Raw genomic sequence first — 15,951 nt, 5'->3', positions numbered from 1 at the left:
GTGTTTTGTTTCAGAGGACTCTGTGTTGATGCTCTCATTGAATTATCTGATGAAAATGCTGACTGGAAACTCAGCTTCCAAGAGTTTCTCAAGTGCCTCAACCCATCTTTCAACCCTCCTGAGAAGAGTATGCCTTACCTAAGAACTAGAGTGTTGTATGGAACGGAGGCATTTGGTGGGGAGAGAGAGAAGATTGGTAGAACTATCTAGAGCTAGCTGAGAAAATCCCCTTCCATGATTCTAGATTGGGCCCCAGTCCATCACCCCCATGGTGAAGTTGGGGCCTCAAAATCTTTAGGTCGATGTGGCGTTTGCTCAGATTCAGTGCCTCTGAGGGACAGGCAGGTGTTGTCAGGGAAAAGGGTAACGTATGCAGACTGTAGCAAAGACTCTCTGTTCTACCCACACAACTAAACTGTTGCCCTTTATTTCTGGTCCAACAGAGTGTGCCCTGGAGGATGAAACGTACGCAGATGGGGCTGAGACCGAGGTGGACTGTAATCGCTGTGTCTGTGCCTGTGGAAACTGGGTCTGTACAGCCATGACCTGTGACGGTGAGCTGTGCCCCAGGTGGAAAGAAGGAACAGCAAAGAGAGAGAGAGCTTCGTGAAATGAGCATGAGAGAAGTCGGGGTGGGGATGGTGGAGAAGAGGGCAGTGGCTGGGAGAAAGGAAACCGGGGAGCAAGTGACAGACCCAAGCTTGTAAGGTCGAGCTCCCAGTAGGCAGCTTTGAGGGCAAAGCACTTATCCCATATGCATTAAGTTTGGAAACCACTCCAGAGGCTTTGAATAAGAGAGTACCAAACCCAGGGCAAGAGTAAATGCTGACATGAAATTGGAATAATAATAATGAAAACAAATACTTATTCAGTGAAAACCATGTGCCAGGTATTTTTCTAAGTACCTTACAGATTAACCCATTTAATCCTTATGACATCTTAGGAAATACTATAAGTAAAAGACTCTGGTGGTTGCAAGACAAAATGACTCCTCTTGCCCTACCCAGCAGAAACATAAAAAAATGTTTATAAACCCTCCTTTCAACTAACAGAATTGGGTGATCCTTAAAAAAAAAAAGAGAGAGAAAGCAAGAAAGTTGAGGCAGTTGAGATATGGGCAGGGTGGGCTGGGGAGACAGAGAAGATAGTCCTGGGCTATGGTGATGCCAAAGATCAAGAGGGACTCATATCAAAGCCAAGTGCTAGCAAATAAGCAGGGGCCCTTCAGATTGGAGGCAAGACAGAGAAAGGTGGTGAAGCCAGGTCTGGAATGGAGTGTCACATAGGGTTTGGGAGGAAAGGTCAGTTGGAACCAGACCCAAAAGTTATACCAGACTGGGTGAACCTGAAGTTATATTTTAAGAAGTTAACTGAGTCAAGAAAGAGCAGGCTGGTGCCTAGGATCACGTTCAGGATGATCAGGTAAAATAGTAACCAGGAGACAGAGGTCAAAGACCCAGAAAAAGGTTCTTCTAGACAAGGAGCCCAGCAGTGTAAATGGAACCCAGCACTATCCAAGGGATCACTGGTCTACCACTGTCCAGGGCCAAGTCTGTTTTCAGTGTGGGAAGGCAGGAAGCCAACTTAACTCCAGGGACAGGTGAAAGAGGCTGTCCTGTTCTGGCTCTGAAAAGGTAGCCCTCCATTTGTAAGACACAGGCAGTCGGTGTGCAGTCAGCTTATGGAACCATAGCATGAACATCTGGATAATAATCCCCATCACATGCATCAGACAAAATTCAAATTATCCCCCCCATGAGATGTTGCCCATTTCCACAGCCACACAGCTACGCAGTGCTGGTCCTCCCTCCCTGGCTGGCCAGATCTGGAGCTCTGTGTGGGTATAAAGAGCAATCCAGATGGTGGTGCCCCAGGGGCCTGAGCACATCTCGGTATATAGGCCACGGATCTGAGAGGAAATAGTAGAAGCGGCATTCTAAGGCATTTTCAGGTTAGTACCTGCAAGTTAGTAGTCTGGTCTTAGATCACAAATCTCAATGGGACAAACAAGAAGGGGCATCAAGATGTGAAGCCAGGTGGAGCCAGAACCAAGGGAAACTGCTGTGAGGGGCAGGTTGATGCCAGTCCAGTGTCTGCAAGACATGTCCTAGCAGTGTTTCCTAGGGGTAAATATTATGCTCGGCAAACAAGAGATTCCTGGGCATCATCCCAAACCTACTGAATCAGAACTTGCAAAAGAGCAGCTTGGGAACATGTGTAGCTTTTGCTTTTGTTTCAGTTTACCACTGTGCAAGTTTGGGAAACATTGCTAGATGCAGTGGTTGTCAACCCAGGCTGCACATTAGAATCACCTGGAGATACTTTTAAAAAAAAAGACTGGTGTCCAGGTCCCACCTCACATTGATTACATTGGAATCTCTGAAGGTGGAAGCTAGGCAGTTCTATTTTCAAATGTTCTCCAGGACATTTTGAGGCTGTGTGAATGGCTGAGAACACTGCCTCGGAGCAATTTCCTGAGTCAGGATCCAGGTGTTCACTCCAGCTTTTCCTGCAAGGCCAGCCCCTGGCAGGTATATGCTGAGCAGTTGAAGGGGACACTAGGAACAGAGGCCAGGGAAGAGTGGGGCTAGAGTGCTGTGTTTATAGTGTGTTACCTTGGAGTGTCAGTTACACGGGACCCCTCAAGGCTTGGTGCTCAGACAAGTGGGGGTAATTCACCTCCCCTTCCACGTGTTAAATGGGAGATGACTTGAGAACCTATAAGGTTGATCTTGGTGGGGTCCCTCACTGGCTTACTATAGCCACCGCTGCTCTGAGCTTTAGTTCTTCTTGCAGGAAAGAATCAGAAGGGTACCCAGACCCAGACAGAGGAGGAGATGACCAGATATGTCCAGGAGCTCCAAAAGCACCAGGTAAGTGGCAGCCTCCATGCTGGTTCAGGTACTGCTGTTGCCACCAGGTCCTATACCACTCAGACACTGGCTACTGTCCCAGGAGACCAAGAAGACACACTCTGTTCAATACAGTGGACCCTGAATGACATCACATCACCTGTACTGTCAAACCACGGTGCCAACAATTCCCTGTGGAGCCCTCACGGGGTCCAGTAGGTCCCAGCAAATGTAGGTTAAAACTTGGGGAGTGGCTGCATAAGTAAGGACCAGCCAGGTGGTGATTTGCAAATGAGGTGGAAGTGGTTAGCAAATGGGCATGGTTTAAAGAAACATGAGTGTTTCCTGCCATGACCAGGCGTAAAGACTATGAGCCCCTTGAGAGCAGGCTCTAAAACTTGCTCACCACGTACCCTCGCATCAGGCACAAGGCCGGCTTGGTATGTAGTCAGCAGTCAATGAGTGTGAAATTAGTGGATTTGCACCACAGCAGAAAGGATTGAAGTTAAATACCAGTCTGGCTAGAAAATAGCCTGTGACTGACAAAAATTCTCCTTTCTGGAGACTCAAGAAGATAAATAAATAAGCATCCTGTTCAGCCTCCAGTTATTAAGTTGAAGGCCTCCTTGCAGAAAGTATTCTTAGCAGAATAGTGATCCACTGACATATTATGGAAAGGTTGGACTCCTGGGCCTGTCTTCCCACAGGGTTATTGTGTAGTCTTTTTTTTTTTTTTCTTTTTTTTGAGACAGAGTCTCACTCTGTTGCCCTGGCTAGAGTGAGTGCTGTGGCGTCAGCCTAGCTCACAGCAACCTCAAACTCCTGGGCTCAGGCGATCCTACTGCCTCAGCCTCCCGAGTAGCTGGGACTACAGGCACACGCCACCGTGCCCGGCTAATTTTTTCTATATAATTTTAGTTGTCCGATTAATTTCGTTCTATTTTTAGTAGAGACGAGGTCTCGCTCTTGCTCAGGCTGGTCTCGAACTCCTGAGCTCAAACAATCCGCCCGCCTCGGCCTCCCAGAGAGCTAGGATTACAGGCGTGAGCCACCGTGCCCGGCCCTATTGTGTAGTCTTAACGGAAGATATTGCATCTTACATTACCTGTCTGTAGACCATGTCTAGTAATGCAAGCTTTTTTTCTGACATGGAAGTTTTTAAGAAATATAATGATCATAAGAACTGCTGAACTATTGAGATGAAATATTTGACATGAATAAAAAGAATTATTAATAGTAACTGCTCATATTTATCGATTGTTCTTTATGTGCATTTTGTTGTTATTGTCACTGATAGTGTAGAAATCTCATGTCAATTGTTTAAGCAAAAACAGAAACTTCTAGACTTCTGCTTTTCCAGATTTCACTAGTTTTGAGTTCTTAAATGAGTTCAAACCCATAAACGGAAGGGGGAAAATTTTCATAGGAATTACTGTGATCTAGGATAGAAAAGTTATCCTATAATGGGGAGTGAATTATAATAGTTAACATTTTTAAATGCCTGTTTTATGTGAGTCTCCTCAGAAGCAGACACTGAGGCAAGGACTCAAGTGCAAATAGTTTATTTGGGAGGCAACCCCAGGAAACACCAAAAGGGGATTTGGGAAATGAGTCCCGGCAGGGAAGGAAGCAATAGTGTGTATTCAGGCATGCGACCACCATGGGCAAGTGGAACTTAATCCTTTTGGGGGACTCTGGGAACAGATGAGCAGGGAGGGAGCTGGAGTATTTCTACAAAAACTCTCATCACCAAATGCCTAGCCTGCTACCAGGAAACATTAATTCCCTGGCATTTGTGGCCTGCCAGCATGTGTGGACAGAGCGGGCTCCGGCAGCCAGAGGAAGCTGTCAGGCAAAGAGATGCGGGCACTGGCAGTGAGACATCATGCCAGTGTACAACGAAACATTAAACTCAGGGTGGGGTAAGGATGGAGCACCAAGAGTATCTGCAAGCAGCAGTGCTGTTGTCAGGTTTTTTCTGTTTTTTTAATTGAGCTATAATTTGTATACCATAAAATTCACCCCTTTAAAATGTACAATTCAGTGGTTTTTAGTATATGCATAAGATTGTCAACCATCACCATTAATTCCAAAACATTTTCATCATCCTCAAAAGAAATCCCAAACCCATTAGAAGTCACTCCCCATTTCTCCTCTTTCTCCAGTCCCTGGCAACCTCTAATCTACCTTCTGACTATAGATTTACCTATTCTGGACATTTCACATAAATGGAATCATACAACATATTGCCTTTTCTGTCTGACTCCTTCGCTTTGCATGATGTTTTCAAGGTTCATCCTTGCAGCATGAATTGGGACTTTGTTCCCCTTTATGGCTGCATAACATTTCATGGTATGGATATAGCACACTTTGTGTATCCATTCATCAGCTGATGGATATTAATATTTAGGTTGTTTCAGTTTTTGGCTCTGATGAATAATGCTGCTATGAACATTCTTGCACAAGTCTTTGTGTGGACATATATTTTCATTTCTCTTGGGTATATATGTAGGGGTGGAATTACTGGGTCATATTGTAACTCCATGTTTAACCTGTTAAGGAACTGCCAGACTGTTTCCAAAGCAGCTGCAACCGTAGTACATCCTCACCAGCAGAGTTCCAATTTCTTCACATCCTCGCCAACATTTATTATTATTACTTTTTGTTTTAGCTGTCCTAGTTGGCATGACATGCTAGCTCATTGTGGTTTTGATTTGCATTTCCCTAATGATTAATGATGTTGCGCATCTTCTTATGTCCTTATGGGCCATTTGTATATCTTCTCTGGAGAAATGTGCCCAGGCACTGTTGTAAGATGTGGTACTTTATTGCTCCCATTTTGCAGTTGAAGACATTGGGACACAGAAGTTTTCATAACGTGCCCAAGGTCCCAGAAAGTCGCACAGCCATGATTGAAGCTCAGGCAGTCTGCCTTCAGAGCCTGTTGCTCTTAACACTTTTTCGCACTTGTTGGATTCAGAACAGTTTGTAGCACTTCCATTTAGTATCCTTTTCTTCATCCTTAAAGTGGGAGTAATGATTTCTGATTTGCTTGTTTCATAGGAATTCAAATGAAGTCAGTTCCTAATTCAGTAAGTAGCTCCTGCATGATCATGTCGTGAGGAGGACATGGCTCTTGCCCTCTAGTTGTTCGTCCTTCATGGAGGAGCCAGACAGATAAACAACTAAAATTCCGCATAAGCATGTGTCTGTCAATGCTGTCAAAGTCTTGAGGACTAGATAAATGCCCATGGTTTTTTAATATTTCCTTGATGTTATTTTCTCTTGCATCTCAAAGGAAACAGCTGAAAAGACCAAGAGGATGAGCACCAAAGAGATCTAAAGAAGAGGCACGTAAGAACGGTGTCTGGAGTCCAGCACCTTCTCTTCCACTTCAGCGCTGAGTCCAGTATACACGAGTGTCTGCTACAGTCGCCAAATCACCAGTATTTGCTTGTATAGCAATGAGTTTTATTTTGTTTATTTGTTTTGCAATAAAGGATATGGGGGTGGCTGGCTAGGAGGGGAAGGGCCATAGCCTTCATTTCTAGGAGTGCTTTGAGAGAAACTGTAAACGGTGCTCTGGGGCTGGAGGCAAGTAAGGAAACTGCATCACGGTTGGAAGAGGAGCAGACCCAGATCTGACCCCCTTCCGAGTCCACTGCAGCTGTGAGCAGGCTGCAGGAGTGCACACAGTGCCAGAGAGAACTTAGCAGGCTGTCCCTGGATGAGGGGTTTGGGAAGCTCAATGGAAAGGACACGTTCTGCTTCTGGCCCCTTCCTGTTGCTGTCAGCATGACAGACCTCCAGCATCTGTGCTTCTCCTCTTGGTCCCAATCACTGCCTCTAAATACACAGCCATCCTACTAGTTACCCAGTGTCCCTCAGACTTGGATGGAGTTTCTGGGAGGGTGTGCCCAAATGATGCAGATACTTGTATACTTCGAGCCCCTTAGAGACCTAAACCAAATTTTTAAAATACTTTTTACCAAAGGTGCTATTTCTCTGTAAAACACTTTTTTTTTTTGCAAGTTGACTTTATTCTTCAATTATTATCATTATATTATTGTTGTTTTTTAATATTTTATTTTCTTGACTAGGTATTAAGCTTTTGTAATTATTTTTCAGTAGTCCTACCATTTCAGAGATGGAAGGAGTTTGGGGTTCTTCCTGGTACAGGGACCTATATAACCCAGATGCCCTGACCCTGCCACATACTAGATGCAGCCCAGAGTTGGCCCCCCTAGCTTCCGCGGGTCAGCTGTCTGCCAGAGGAGCAGGGGGTGCGTCAGAAGCAAGGAGAAGAAGTATCTTCATACAGAGCTTTCAAGATCCAACAGTTAATTTGCTTTTATTTATTCTGAGAAGTTCAGGCAAGTCAGTATTCCAAAGGATGGAGACAAGTGCAGCTAAGCAGGGCTTAAGATACCCCAGCCTACCAATACGTTCATTGATCTACCGCTAACTAGAAGAGTGACTTTGGCCCTGCTTCCTCCTATTTCTGGGCCTCAGTTTCCTCAGTGAGCTCATAAGAATGCACTAACCTTTTGATTTGATAAATTATAAATTCTGTGGTTCTGGTCATTGGTCCAGAGGGAGACAGGTTCCTGTGATTTTCCTTCCTCAGAATAAATGAAACCTTGTTGTTACAAGAAGAAGACAGCCAAAAACAAAATGACCAAATCTGACCCCAGCCTGAATGACCCTGTGGGTTGTGCTGTGGTATAGAGCCCTGTGGGTAAAGCCTGCCCAGGAAAAGAGTGGAAAGAGCCATCCCACTTTGTCTTCACATTGGCATTTCATGTTTAATCTCTGGTTGGAAACAGAAAGAGCTTTCCCTTTAGAGGTGAGGACAAAAGAAATTTTCAAATTCAAGAGGAGGGAAAATGGAGATTGAATCTTAAAACTGTGATTGGGGAGAAGTCAGTTGTTCATAGTCAGCCCTGTGTCTTTTGACCTCTGTGATTAGTAACCACACTCACCACCATGTTTAAGATGCATTTGGAATAACAAACACTAAAATTTTGACATAAGATCTCATTTGCAGAAAGCAGATTAAAGACCATCAGAAGGAAATTATTTAGGTTTTACTGCACAGGCAACTGTGGGAAACATGTGCCAAAAATGGAATTCCTTCTAAATCGTTTTCCTTGTTCTCATTTGAAAGGAGAAAATTCCACTTTGTTTAGCATTTCAAGCTTTTATGTATCATCCCATTTAAAAACTCTCTTTGAACCCCACTTGTGCAGTCTGAAATGCAGCTCCCTGTCCAAGTGCCTTGGAGAACTCACAGTAGCATGCCTTAATCAAAAGTTTTGCCAGCTCTTGGACACTATGGGAGAGGGCAGGAGTACAAGTTTGTTTAAAGCAAGAAACCACAGTGTCTCTTAACTAGTCACATTTAGAATAGTGGTTACTATCCAAGACTACTCTACCCTGCAACATTGAATTCCCAAGAGCAAATCCACATTCCTCTTGAGTTCTGCTGCTTCTGTGTAAATAGGTCAGCTGTTGTCTGCACCATAGAATCACATGACCATTCATGGAAAGCTGCTAAATAGCCTTGTCTGGGGAGTCTTGCGTAGAGCTTTGCATGGAGCAAACAGACAGGATTAAATCGGGTTCAGTTCCTTCGGCCCTCTAAAAGCACAGGGCTTAGACTACGAGCTTCCTTGGGCTTTCTGTGTGTGTGTGTGTGTGTGTGTGTGTGTGTGTGTGTGTGTGTGTGTGTGTCTGGTTTTATAAACATTACAGCATCTGTTAAGATCCAGTGTCCATGGAAACCTTCCCACATGCCATGACTTTGGACTCTATCACTGTTTTTAGAAAGCAGGGCTCCTCCACCTGCAAATAAGCCCATGTGGACAAGTCTGAATGTCTTTCCTTTATGCCTATGTTTTTAAATAGTCAAATTTCAAGAAACACTTTGAACAGGTTTCTGTTGCCTATGTGTTTGTGAAAATGTATTTGTATTTAGTAGGCTTCCATATTGCATTTAACTTGTTTTTGTTACTTCTGATTTCTTTTTTTTTCCCAGATACTATTGACAAATAAAGAAATTAAAGTAATAATTTTTGTTGGTTTCCTTTGTCCCAGCTGAGGCCAAATAATGTGTTGTGAGAACATTAACTATTTAACCTCATAAAAGTGGATTTGAGTTTCAGGAGCCTGAAAGGGGCTAAGAGATTCTCCTAAAAAGTGTTGGGACTGCAGCTGGGAGGGAGTTTCCCTGGGGGCTGGTAGAGCAAACTTCTTTAAAAGGATCGTGGATGGTGGGTCTGGGGTAGGGGGTGATGAGAAGTCAGGGAATGTCTATGTCCATTCAGGCTGCTATAACAAAATACCTTAGACTGGGTAATTGTAAACAACAGAAATGTATTGCCCACAGTTCTGGAAGCTGGGAAGTCCAAGATCAAGGCGCCAGCAAATTCCATGTCTGATGAGGGCTTGCTCTCTGCTTCAAGGATGGTACCTTCTTGCTGTGTCCTCACATGGCAGAAGGGATGAACAAGTGCCCTCAGGCCTCTTCTGTAAGGGCACTAATCCCATTCATGAGGGGAAGTTAAGCTCTCATCTCCCAAGGGCCTCACCTCTTAATACTGTTGCAGTGGGGCTTAGGTTTCAACATTCGAATTGGGGTATGGGGGGACACAAGCATTCAGACCATAGCAGGGTGCGTTCCTGTATTGGGAGGAGGTTAAACTAAATGACTCCTAAAGCCTCTGTGGGTCTTAAGAGACTGGAATGGCATCCAGTGAGGCTGACTGCAGGTAAACTTGTGAGAAGCCAAATAAATATAGGAAGGTGGTACAGGGAACATGGAATCATTGCCAGGATCAGGTTGGATAACCTTAATGGTTTCTCCTCAATACACATTCCATGGAAATAAACATTTCCAAATAGACTGAATTAAGACTCTGTTCTGCTCATCTCGGAGACACATGACAAACACTTGCTTTCCAACTTGCCATTTTTATACCTATCATGCACTCCCTACCTCCGATAATTCTGTTTTCCGAAAGAGCACATTATAGTTGATGAGGTTTCAGGTTTCTTCATTTCAGTCACATGTGGAAGTCTTGTTTTCCTAAAATAATAGCCAGATCACCTTGATTGGATTTGGGATATTATCCAAATGCTCATCAAATATTAAAAGGCAATCTCTTTGGTTATTGATTGCTACGGATTACCGATGTATGTATCACAATTTGAGTCTTCAAATTTTCATTCTCGAAAGGGAATCTTTAACCCACTTTGAAGAGTATCTTGTTCATAACCACTTTTAAATCCTGGCTGGCTTCTCCCAACCTTCCACCATATTCTGGGAGCACTTTTCCTGCTATTATAGTACATATGTATTCAAGAAATGAAACATTAAAATAGCCTAAACAAAGCACAGTTTTAGAAGGTAAGTTTTCTTTAACCAAAATTTAATATTGTGGAGTGTGCAAATAAGTACAAATTACTTTGAGTAGCTTTATTTTTTAGAGCACCTCTATCAAGTTCCCATCAGTCCTCTTGAATTATTTCTGAAATAAGGGGAAGGAAGGAGAGGAAAAAGGAATCTGAACGAGTAGGTAGATCTAAGCAGATACCCTCAGAGCCTTGAAGTGAACCGAGCATGGATGTGGGACATGAAGACAACAAACTCGGCTACTGCTGCCAGGGGCTGTTTCGTGGTGTGATATAGGAAGCAAAGTGTTGCTGTCTGAATGGGAGGGTCTTCCTGTCAATAGGAGTTCATTTGTTTCTAATTATTTAACTTTTTCATTGAAAAAAATAATATGTGCACATGGTTTAAAAAAATCCAAATTTATCAAAGAAAATACGATGAAAAAGTTATCCTCTTAAAGGGCGTGTACATTGATAAATCTGTTTATGATTGCCCATAAAGCCCTTCAAAGAGGTTGCACCCATACACGTTCCCACCAAAAGGACATACACTGAACATATCTGTTTCCCTACATTTTTGCAAAACACAGTGCCTTCAGACTTTCTGGGCTCTGATCAAGGACAAATGGTAACTCCTTGTTGCTTTATTTTTAATTTATTTATTATGCCTTTTGTGAGATTGGGCATCTTTCCATGAATTATTGGTCCTTGTCCTTTTCTTTCATTTCCTTTGCTCGTTTTTTAATGGTTACTGCCCTTTTTCTTATTGGTTTGCAATAGTTCATAAGTATGTCATAAGCCTTTTGCCATGAATGTGGCAAATATTTTCTCCCAATTTGTTTCTCCCCTTTTGACTTTACCTATGGTACTCTTCGCCTTGTTGAAAACTTCACTATTTATATAACTCAATTTATCCATCTTTTCCTTTTTGTCTTTAAGACGAAAGAACTTTCAAATCTGTGCCATGGTTGAAGCTTAAGGACAGAAAACAGCCACAGCAGAACTTAGAGGCCCTCAAAAAAATGCAGGAAAGTGAGGAGAGAGCAGGGTATGATGCAGTCATTGCCAGGGTCAATGATTATATAAGATAAATCTAATTTGTAATCAAGGGAATATTCCAGAACAGAATATTCTGGTTGGAGTAAGAAGAGTACAGAACTGGATCACAATTATTCTATGACCCATTCTATTCTATGACTGGCTAAGGGTGATTTCCAGTTCTTTTGTAAGGGAGAAGTGGAGATTAGATCTATACCATTTATGTCCACTTAGCAAACATTTTCTGTGTCTATACGACGTTCTAGGCATTTTCTAAATGCCTGTTCTAAATGCTTGTTTTAAGTGCTTGGACTCATTAGTGACCAGTGAAAAGAGATAATGATCTCTGCCTTTGTGGAGCATACATTCTAGCAGGGAGACATAGACAGCAGACATAATAAATAAGTAAAGCTTATGGTGTGTTGTGTGTTGGAAGGTGCTAAAGACTATGTATAGCAAGATGAGGGGGACTGGAAGAGCACAAGGCGAGAGACCGTCTCAGTTTCTCAGATTCAGTTTTAAATAGGGCGGTCAGGATAGGCTGCCTTGAGAAAGTGGACAAAGCCTGGAAGCCGAGGGAGTGAGATTTGTGACGTCTGTAAAGAGCATTCCCGATGAGAGAGCCAGTGCAGGAGTGTCAGCTTGGCTGGGCTGAAGTGAATGAGGGAGAGAGCAGAACATGAGGACAGAGAAGGGACTGGGCAGGGTAAGGGACTGAGGAGTGGAGAGGGTTGATCTTGTGATCCTAACAGGCCATGTAAGAACTCTGGCTTTTACTCTGAGTGAGAAAGAAGCCTTTATAGATTGTTATTTAAAAATAAGTAAGGTAAACCATAGGTGGTCCTTGTTTCTGCATGTGTGCCCAATTATTCTCAAAAACTCCATTGATACCCTTTATGCCACCCTGAATTATACCATCCTTTATGCATTGATGTATATAGCTACCCACCAGGTAGGTCCTTTCAAGATTCTGATACAGAATGAGCAAAACTGGAGGTTGTTTACTATAATTCATGTTTGAAAGAGCTTTAGGTGTGTAAAAGAATCTGTTAAAAAGAAATATGGATACATACTCTGTTAACAGATGAGACCTGGGAAGTCCAAATAGATGAAGTGAACAGGTAAAATAGAACAGGCTTTTATTGGGCACTGTATGTCAGGCACTAGGAAGGGGACTAGGATTGCAAGTATAACCAAACTCAGGGAGACAGGCCAGCAATCTGTGTGATATCTTGTGATCATACTATAACAAAGATAAGAAACAAGTACACATTTTTATGACCAGGCATGGTGGCTCACGCCTGTAATCCTAGCACTTTGGGAGGCTGAGGCAGGAGGATTGCTTGAGGCCAGGAGTTTGAGACCACCCTAAGCAAGAGCGAGATCCTGTCTCTACAAAAAACAAAAAAAAAAAAATCAGCCTAGCATGGTGGCGCCTATAGTCCCAGCTACTGGGGAGGCCAAGGCAGGAGGATCTCTTGAGCCCAGGAGTTTGAGGTTGCAGTGAGCTCAAATGGCACCACTGCACTCTAGCCTGGGTGACAGAGCAAGATCCTGTCTCGAAGAAAAAAAAAAGAAAAGAAAAAAAAGAAACAAGCACACACTGTTATGGAAACAAGAAGATCAATGCTGTGGAGTCAGCAATTATGGAAGATTTTCCTAAGCTGAAATCTGCATAAGTAGAATTAGCCTAGTCAAAGTCCATTCAGAAGGAGTAGCATGTGCAGAGATTCAGGCATGTGGAAGAGTCAATAAGAGCTTTAAGATTGAGATCTGGGTCTGAAGCCCACTCCGTTACTTACTGATGTAAAACCTTGAGCGAACTAGATTCTCTGTGCTTAAGTTTCTTCATCTGTAAAATGGAAATAGTAACTTATATTTCATAGCATTGTTATGAGGAGTAAATGAAATGTGCTAAGTCTATTAGCCTTTGTTGTTGCTATTGTATGCAAAATCAAGATAATGATAACACTTCATAACTTTGCTGTGCCGATTAAATGAAATAAACATGTAAAGGCCCTGGCATTTACATGACTGCTCAGTAAAAAGTAGTTGCTGTTGGCCTTGTAACATATATTGACGATATTTACATATGATATTTATACAGACTGTATCTTGAGGACAAGAGAGATCTTATGAAGGTTTAATGGCAGGAGAAAAGCATGGTCAGATTCAGTTTAAGAAAGAATGCTTTACCTCAGATGCAACATAGATAGGAAGGGGTGAGACCTAGCAGTAGTAGATCAGTTAGGAGGCTATATCAGGGATGAGGTGAGAAATCACAGTGATTTGAATTAAGATGATGGCAATGGGGATTAACAGAAGGTTAAGAAAGTAGCATTGATAGGAGCTAGCTATTGACCAACTATGGGAGTTAAAGTGAAAGTAACGGTAAAGAATGACTCCAAGGTTCTGGCTTGGACAATGTCGGGGCTAGTGGTACCATTTTCTGAGATTGGGAAGACAGCAGAAGTCACTTGACTGGGGAAGGAAGGAAGGTGTAGAAGATGATAAATTCAGTTCTACACACGTTGAATTTGAGCTGTCAAATGGCGACGTCTTATGAGTTGGATAGAAAGGTTCTAGAAGTGATCGAGGCTGGAGATACAGATCAGGAATAGACAACGTGGAAATGATACTCCTTGTGGGTGCAAGTTGGCCCATGGAAAATGTATCAAGTGAGAAAAAAAAGTGTTGAGTTGGGTGGGCCCAACATAAAGAAAGAAAACACTTTTGAGAAACTCCGAGTGTGAGTATTTCTCCCGCTTCCTCGTGGCATCATTAACAAAAAGTATACACAGATAGGAAAATGGTTGTATGGGTCGGATTCATATACAAGAGCACAGCAGGTACCGAATGCAGATGAGAAATGATATTGGATCTATTGAGAGGTCAAAACTGATAAGGGACTACCATTCACATATGGAATGAAGTAACAACTTGCTGGAAAACAGGTCAAACGAACTTAGGAGAAAGGAAGAGAAAAGGCACCCTGCTAGTAGTTATCACTGGAATGCACAGATAAGAAACACAGAAACCTGACAATGTTAGGGCCTGTAAAAAACAATGTACTGCTAGGAAAAATAAGAAAGACAAGATTGTTAATGAAATACAAATAAAATATTTAACCAGGAAGCTGTACAAAATTGTCAAGAGAATGAAATATATTTGAATGGAAATTTCCTACAAAGGAAAAAGGACCTTATTCTTCTAGTTCCTGGACTAGTTTTTGTTCTGTTTTCTTTTTGCTGGCTGCTTTGCAGTTTATTTTCCACTTGATGCAAGATGAATAGTTGTCAGGAAAGCTCGCCTGTGCCTTGGACAGTAAAGAACAGGGTTCTCTTGACTACCTTTTTGTGTTTGCTGTGTTGATATGAAAGAACCCAACTGCTTCTCCGCTTGCTGCCGCCTGCCTAGTTTACAGGGTGGAGTCCTGACCGCCCAGAGCCTCGGCAAGCCTGGGGCTGGTGGTGGCCGCTCAGGTCAGGACGGGGGCCCTGCGCTGGCTCTGCTGGGCTGGCTGCGGGCTGCTTCCTCTGGGCTTCCAGAGCCAGGCCACACGTGGTCACGCTACTAGAGGCCCAGGGGATTCTGAGTGCTCTGGGGACTCCCACACAGAGACCATGAACAGGAGAGTGGACTTCCGGAAACAGAAGCTCGCCCATCAGTGACCCAGGTCGACCTTGGGGAGACTTGAGTACTGGGGGATAGCTTCCCCAGGGGACGCCGCATGGCACCTCCGCAGGGGCTGCTGCTGGAGGTGGACCCCAGGGGCGCCATTCGTAGTTGTGGGTGGCCACGAACAAACCGCTGCAGGGCACGGCCGCCATGCTCTTGCTTACCGGCTTGTGGGAACCCAGGCAGCGACCCCTCGCGGGCCTCGGCGCGATCGCGGGTGGCGGGGACAGGGGCGCTAGGCCGCCCAGCCCATTTGCAGGCGAGACCAAGGGAGGCCGCTCCTGGACCGAAACGCGCGCGCACGCACGCGCGGAGGGTCTCCCGACCTACTTTTAAATTACACAAGTTAGCAGAATTTCTGTACCCCATTTTCCGAGGGGCTGGAACAATGTGTTTGCTCCAGAATTCTTCCACCAGACTTCACGGTCAAAGCTGGTAGCTAGTAATTTTTATACCTTCGCATATTCTTTGTCTTTCATAAATGCCAGTCATTCTTAATCTCATAGCTTAACTTCTTCTCAGTTGATTTATGTCAGCACATCGATCTAACTGTGATTGATACTCCACCGAGAGACAAGATAATGCAGTGTCTAATTAGCAGCCAGGCTTCCTGGGTTTAAATGCTGGCTCTGCTCCTACCTTTTATGCTTCTGGAAATTATTTAACCTCTCTGTGCCTCAGTTTCTTCTTTAAGATGGCATAGTAATAGTACCTACCTCATTTTTTTGTTTGTTTGTTTTTGAGGATTAAATGAGCTAATGTATGTAATTTTTTTCAAATAATTTCTGGCATATAGAAAGTGCTATGTATCAGTTATCATTATGATTACCAATTATTAATACCTATTTGTATTCTCATAAGGCTCACAATGCCCCTGTGAAAAAGATATTTCACAGATAAAAACATGTAGATCATAAAGTTTAAAGAAACTTGATCAAGACTACACAACTAGCAAGGAACACAGTCAGGATTCAAACCCAGTTCCCTCTTG

General features: G+C 43.4%; 1 protein-coding gene and 1 pseudogene across 1 annotated transcript in view; one reads left to right on the top strand and one right to left on the bottom strand.

Annotated features, from left to right (window-relative positions):
- Window positions 1–8,920, top strand: part of FSTL1 (follistatin-like 1) — a 52,775-nt gene extending 43,855 nt beyond the window's left edge. The window contains exons 8-11 of the mRNA XM_012641125.1: window positions 15–127; window positions 444–554; window positions 2,797–2,873; window positions 6,151–8,920. Of these exons, the coding sequence (XP_012496579.1) occupies window positions 15–127; window positions 444–554; window positions 2,797–2,873; window positions 6,151–6,195 (346 nt within the window). The 3' untranslated portion in view covers window positions 6,196–8,920. The remainder of the gene's footprint in view (window positions 1–14; window positions 128–443; window positions 555–2,796; window positions 2,874–6,150) is intronic.
- A 5,845-nt stretch (window positions 8,921–14,765) lies between these two features.
- Window positions 14,766–15,112, bottom strand: LOC105806411 (annotated as a pseudogene).
- Between the last annotated feature and the right edge of the window lie 839 nt (window positions 15,113–15,951).

The sequence above is a fragment of the Propithecus coquereli genome, unplaced genomic scaffold, assembly GCF_000956105.1.
Source record: "Propithecus coquereli isolate 6110/MARCELLA unplaced genomic scaffold, Pcoq_1.0 Scaffold10, whole genome shotgun sequence".
In the NCBI taxonomy this organism is placed as follows: Eukaryota; Metazoa; Chordata; class Mammalia; order Primates; family Indriidae; genus Propithecus; species Propithecus coquereli.
Note: the sequence above shows the minus strand (reverse complement) of the source record. Positions and strands in the feature narration are given on the sequence as shown.